The 6,908-nt window shown below is 34.5% G+C and overlaps 1 protein-coding gene across 1 annotated transcript; it reads left to right on the top strand.

The window, feature by feature from the left end:
• Positions 1–1,321: 1,321 nt before the first annotated feature.
• On the top strand, positions 1,322–5,421 carry LOC126599781 (glycosyltransferase BC10-like). Its single transcript, XM_050266224.1, has 2 exons — positions 1,322–2,015; positions 4,657–5,421. Exons 1-2 carry the CDS (start codon positions 1,365–1,367, stop codon positions 5,296–5,298), a joined length of 1,293 nt encoding a protein of 430 aa, XP_050122181.1. The 5' UTR covers positions 1,322–1,364; the 3' UTR covers positions 5,299–5,421.
• The last annotated feature ends 1,487 nt before the right edge of the window (positions 5,422–6,908 follow it).

The raw sequence follows: 6,908 nt of genomic DNA on the forward strand, positions 1-6,908 counted from the left end.
TAAAACACTTCCATTTTAAATCAGATTTATATCCCACTTAAGACTTAATTTCTTACATAACTCAAGGAATCCATACTTCTTACAACCTTTGTTGGAAATTTTGAGTAGAAATTTCTTTGTCCCACACTGGTCATTCCCAAAAGATTTAATCACTTTATAAGGCTTTGGCCCTTATAGAAAGTAATTGGAGTAATATGCATTGAAGAATAAAATTGGGCTCACCCTTGGGTTGAGCTTTGGGGTGTACTAATTAATTGGTAATTAATATGAAAATTGTTAATCGCTTTGGAGTGCTAATAATAGTTCCCATTAATATATAATTAATTATCAAAAGATGGGCCTTGGGGCTTTCAAAATTAATTTCTTTAGTTAATTGTTTTTAATTAATTTCGAATTTAATTAAATTATTTTTTATTTGAACAGACTCATCTTTTCAGATGAAGTCTGAAGTCAATGAAAAAACACAGAGAACTCAGCACCCCATCTAAAGAGATGTCTCCCAACAATCACATCCCATTTTCATACTTGTTGCAAACATGTATAATCCCACTATATATACATCAATTTGCATGACATTTAAGACACAGAAAATCAACATTCTTCTTCTACAATCACAAATATCCTTTATCAGAGAACCACACAAAAATTCGCTAGAAGTCAAGTTTTTCGATGCTGGAATTTTGATTTGATCGTTGAATCCTAGTAAAGCAAATGTCCGTAGAACTACAAGCACCGAGTATGGGCGAAATTTCTGTTTCAAGGACATTGCGGTACGCAAGCCTCGATCTTCAATATTTATGTTTAATATTATTTTATTGTTCATACACTATTTATTATTAGCATATATAAATTTATCATAGATTGTTGACATATCTCCAACACCCACTTCTTTTACATACACTGTCTTCCCCACCCACTATACAACTTCATAAACATTTTTATCCCAACTCATGGTTTTTTTTTTTTTAAGAAAAAACCCAACTCATGTTTTGTTGTTCCTCGTTTTTTTAGCAAGTCTTTTATTACTAAATCCTTCGAGAAATTCGATGTATCTTGAACACCAACACGCATTTTTTTATTTACTTTTTATGAATTAAAATTTATCCTTGATTAATGATGACGGTCCTTGTTAATCTTATTTGTAGTTTCCTTTTGAGTTAATTTAAGGCTCCATGACCCTGACCCTTCATGTTAACAAATAAAAAAATGAAAAAACTAGTGTGACGAGATCAATTTAAGAATCTTTTAAAGAGAGGGGAGAGAGAGAGAGCAGCCCCAATAGTTCTTTGAAGCTTGCAAATTTCAGTCATTCCATTTCAAAAACCAAGAACACTCCTCATTTTTCAAAACCCTCTCCCAAAAAAATGATGAATAAGCATCAGCAACACCACCCACCACCTTCATTTCCAAAGCACTTCCTCAATGCCCAAATCCACCTCCATAAAATCGTCTCAAGTTTTCTAATCTTTGCTTTCGGTTTAGCACTAGGCGCTTCCCTCAGCATCTACCTCAAAGATTTCCCCTTCCAACTTTATTCAACACAAAACAAATACTCTCATTTGTCAACAAATAATCTAACATTTTCTTCTCCACCACCTCCACAATCTCTCAATATCCCAACAAATAATCGAACATCTTCTTCTCCACCACCACCACCACAATCTCTCAATATCCCGACAAATCAAACAAGAGCCAAAACCTCCGCCGCCAGCCCTGTACCACCAATAGGGTTGAAAGAATACACTAAGTCGCCGAATATTTTGCATGAAATGGACGACGATGAGCTGTTGTGGAGAGCTTCTCTGGTGCCGCTACGGCGGGGTTTGCCATTTAAACGGACTCCAAAAGTTGCATTCATGTTTCTGACGAGAGGGAGCCTGGCAATGGCTCCTCTCTGGGAAATGTTCTTCAAAGGACATGAAGGGTTGTACTCCATTTATGTCCATGCCAATCCGGATTTCAATGACACCATACCTGAAAACTCGGTTTTTTATGGCAGGAGGGTTCCGAGTAAGGTCAGTTTATCATGTTACAATCCTAATTTTTCTTGATTAATTTTCATCAAGCATTTTTGTTACAAGTGTTTTTATCTAATTTACAGAAAAAATTGGGAATATATATGATTAACTTGTAGTAGTTCAAAGCAATGATGACTTTGCGTGTATACATATATAGCAAATTGAATTACACTACACGAAGAGTAATGCTAGAGAGACTGAATTTGTAGAATAAATTTTGTAAACTAAATGATATAGAAGTTGATGATGATTATTACTTCCCAAGCCAACCTTTATGGGTGTTCTGTCTAGTTAACTGATGGTATGGAGTAGAATGCTTTATGCTAGCAGCTAGCTTCATTAATTTTTTTGTGTACGCAATATGTTCTCCTTTTTGTTGCAACAATATTCTACCCGTTGTAAAATTGTTTGAGTTAATTTACATAATGGATTATCCATAGTTAAATATTAAATTTGAGACCCCTTATTTACAAGTGAAGAATAAAAAATCATTAAACTATAGTACTACACATTATTGCTTTAATTTTGATATTCAACTTTTCTCCACATTCAAATTTGCATAAGAAAGTGTTTTTTTTTCCTTCTTTTGGCTTTTACAGTAAAGCTTTACAACTATTTTAATTTTTAAAATTTTTATATTTAGATTTTATACTACGCACTTAATTACTTCTTTTCATATAAACTAGTATTTGCCTACACATTTTGTGTGTATGAACACATTTTTTTAGAAAATGGGAAGGAGAGAGGGAGAGAGAGAGAGAATGTGGGGAAGTGGGAGATTTTTTTTTTAAATTAAATCAATTTTTTTTTAATTTTTAATTTTTAATATTGGAGGTATTTTAATATCACATGTAGGTGAAGTTTCAATAACAAACAGTAAAATTTAAACTTGTGAAATTACATTATTACCCATCATTTTTTTATGTGATAGAAGATTAATTTGTTTTTTTACTCTCTTTTGATTGACAAAGAGAGTTTCATTAATTAGTAGAGATTAGTTAGCCATTTTCTAGACACCACCTTTTGGAGAACTAGTAAAATCAAATTGATTTTTCTTGAGAATTGAGGCCATTGTTTGTAAATGGAAAAGCCATCAATCTTGCCTCATAACATGCCTCATACAGTGGAGAACTTCATGCCCATGTTTTATATATTATTGGTCTGTAGAGTTGTTGCATTACTTAATTATTCATTTTGCATAACAAGGCTTTGGAAGACCAAATCATCATTTGTTTATTTAAGTATGTATATGTGTGATTCTGCATTATGACAGGTTTGTCAATAAAAATCGGAGGCAGATCCTCTCAAGACTTACACCTCCGGAGCCTAGAATCACATAATTCTGGCCTTTAAAATTTGATCGTACGGCTAAAATTTTTATTATCTTTTGAAAACTACAATAATTTTTGACCGCATAATCAAATTTAAAGATCAAAATTATTTGATCCTTGAACTCCGTAGAGGATCTGCTCCCATGAAAATCTACCTTCCCTTTTTTCGGGTAAAGACGATACGATAGTATAAAAAATCTACCTTCCCTTAATTACTTAAGCTTTTCTTCAGAAGTTATTTATAGTTTTAAAGGCACTGAAAATATTAATATTGATAGTTGACATTCTTTTCAATGCATCGTGTTTAAGGAATGATATATATATATTAACTAAGTTTCAGAATACATTAAACTTATTAACTTAATTCACTTTATAAGATACACACACACACACACACACACATTATAGAATCTAAGCAGATCTTCATCTTTTAATCCTTATAATAATTGGAATTACTGATATAGTGTCAAGAAATGATTTGACAAAAGAACATGGGTAAAACCTGTCTATATGAGCTTTTCCCTGCGATATTTTTTGACAAATTAATCATATTCAACTGTGGAAGAAGTCGTGAAGACAAGATGAACAAATAACAAATCAGTTTTGGGAAATTATTTGGTGGGGGTGATTTAATTTTTGGTTAAAATAATGCTAATACATGAACACTTTCTAGATAACCAAATGACACACCAGATGTTTTTATAAAGCCTGTTGATATATAAATTTCACATTTCAGAAATATTAATAAATTTGGCATATGGATTGAGTGGTGGACTCAATTTTGTTGCATCATGCATTGCTTGGATTCTACTCCTTTTGTAACTATCTGCAACAGAATTCTATTCATTTTCAAGACCTTTCTAAATTCCTTTCGTAATGTTGTCTCTTTGTCATGCATGCATGTGCATTGTATCAAATTCAAGAAAGAAAGCAAAAGTGGCCTTTAGTTTCTTTTATGTCCTTAGGAAGTACATAAAAGTAAGTATATAGCAAAGTGTAACACATCATATTCTAGAGAAAGGCAACCTAGCTAGGCTAACTAGTCCCTCTTAATTAACAAGCATAACATATTAGCATAACATGTGTCATATTTTCTTCCTGGATGGATGAGACATGTTAGGTTATCAGACTATCAACAGTTGATGTCGGACATGTTAAGTTATCAGATTGTCAACTGTTGATGAACATGTTAAGTTATTAGACTGTTAACTTTTGAATCAATGACTTATATAACTTTACGGATTGTATGACAAAACATTTTCTCCAGTGTAATGATTAACTACTAACTCAAATGGTTCAATGTGCAGAATGTGACATGGGGTCAACCTAACATGGTGCAAGCTGAGCGTCGCCTATTAGCCAATGCTTTGCTTGACTTCTCCAACCAACGTTTTGTGCTCCTCTCAGAGTCATGCATACCACTCTTTAACTTCAACATAGTCTACAATTATCTCATGGACTCAAACCAAACGTTCGTGGAGGCCTACGACCTTCCCGGCCCTGTCGCCCGAGACCGGTACAGGCACAAAATGAGGCCTCATATCATACTCGATCAGTGGCGAAAAGGCTCACAGTGGTTCGAAGTGGACCGTGAGATCGCGACCGCAATGGTTTCGGATGAAAAGTACTTCCCGTTATTCACAAGGTATTGCAAACCCCCATGCTACTCCGATGAGCACTACTTGCCCACATATGTAAGCATCAAGTTTTGGAAGAAGAATTCTAACAGGACGTTGACCTGGGTTGACTGGTCGAGGGGTGGGCCCCATCCGTCTAAGTTTATGAGAACAGATGTAACGATCGACTTCTTGAAGAAGCTGAGACATGGAAGCAACTGTGAGTACAATGGGAAGCCAACCAATATTTGCTTTTTGTTTGCAAGGAAGTTCTTGCCACACTCTTTAGATAGGCTGTTGAGGTTTGCTCCAAAGATCATGAGATTCAATTGATTTTTAGGGTTTAGAGGTTTTCTTTTCCTTTCTCATCATTCATTTCTCTGTAAACTAAAAAGGCTTATGGTTGTTTTTGTCATTAGCTTTTGTGGGAAATAAAAAATAAAAAATAAAAAATAAATGAAGGCCAAGCTCTAGAAATTGTTTTCTTTACTTGTTGGGGTAATTTGAGGTGTATAAGGTTAATTTTTCAAAATGATTGTGATATAGCGTGATATTTGTGACATCCTCTTTTTCCTTTTGTGTATCGTTGAGCAGAACACCACATCTTAAATAGAGAAAGACTTGCGTACATTCTTTAGAACATAATGTTTAAGAACAATAGCACAATGATATGTGGTAAATTGATTCTATAAAATTGTGTAACTGAAAGTGCAAATGATAGATTAAAAAGTCAATAATTCCCTTACCTTTTGTAATCGAGTAGGGTAGAAATAATTTTTTTTTAACAAACAATATTATCTACACTAAGGGGATGGGGAGTGTGCTAAGCCTCACAATGGGTTAGCAATAATGTGGTTCAAAGGCGAGAATCGAACTCAAGATATCTCACTTATCATTATTCACGAACGAACCCCAAAAATGTATGTAGAGTTAGGGCAAATTATCAACCGGTCCGTTTGCATGTGAGGACGTATTTATTTATTCCAAATACAAGTGATAGTATTATGTTAGTTTAGTGTGAGAATGTTTGAATTCGAGATGCGGTGGGTTGACGATGTATTTGTTATTTACCAAGCCCTCCGTAGGCTGTGGCTCGACCCGGATTTTGTTCAAAACCTTGACACCTTGCCAGCCCAAGTCTGTATGTGAATAGAGGTTGGGTTGCTTAAGCTGGGCCATTTCATAAATAAGTAGAAGAAACCCAAAATACGTAATTTTGAATCGTAAAGAAGGAAAAATATTGTATATTCAGTCTATTAACAGAAGGCACCTAAGCATTTGGCTAAATGGTACAGCTCATCATTCGGTTAGCTTAGAATTGTACACATCAGCATTTAGTTAGCTTTGTGGTTAAGTTGTCCAAAGGTAACAGCTGTAATTCTAAGGCTATATATATAATGGCATAACCGCTTGTAATTGTATTCATTCATTGCAGTAAAATACAACTTGTTCTCCAAGTTCATTCTCTCTCTAAACCTCATTCTCTCTCTTGTTCTTCATTTTTGTTTCGTTGATGGATCATTGAGTTCTTGAGATCATGATTTCTCTCTAGTTATCATGGTATCTAGAGCTTAGGTTCAGTATATCTAAGAAGAGGATCCTGGTTGGCTCATCAGGCACTGCGGTGGATCTGGTAGCTATTTGGTGGTGGATCTGGTGGCTGTTTGGCTGGAATTTTAATCTTTGACGGAAATCGTTTTTGTGTTTTTTTGTCAAATCAGGGTTCGATTTCTTGCCGGTTCATACTACTTGTGTTCGATCTTTGTAAAATTTCTGGAATTTCATTCTTTGAAGGCGGTGATTGTGTGTTAGTGAATTTCTAGGGTACGAAGCCTCTAAGTAATTGTTTGTGATTCTTTCTATTAATCTGAGCAATTCAAGCACGAAACTCCATGTTATTTGCATTTTGTATGCGATGTGTATCTCTGCGGTGATCATTTGTT

Source organism: Malus sylvestris, chromosome 14 (assembly GCF_916048215.2).
Source record: "Malus sylvestris chromosome 14, drMalSylv7.2, whole genome shotgun sequence".
NCBI classification, from domain to species: Eukaryota; Viridiplantae; Streptophyta; class Magnoliopsida; order Rosales; family Rosaceae; genus Malus; species Malus sylvestris.

Coding starts and splice junctions, on each gene's coding strand:
- LOC126599781 (XM_050266224.1), top strand. CDS start 1,365: ATGATGAATAAGCATCAGCAACACCACCCACCACCTTCATTTCCAAAG. Junction 2,016..4,656: donor GCAGGAGGGTTCCGAGTAAG/GTCAGTTTATCA, acceptor TTCAATGTGCAG/AATGTGACATGGGGTCAACC.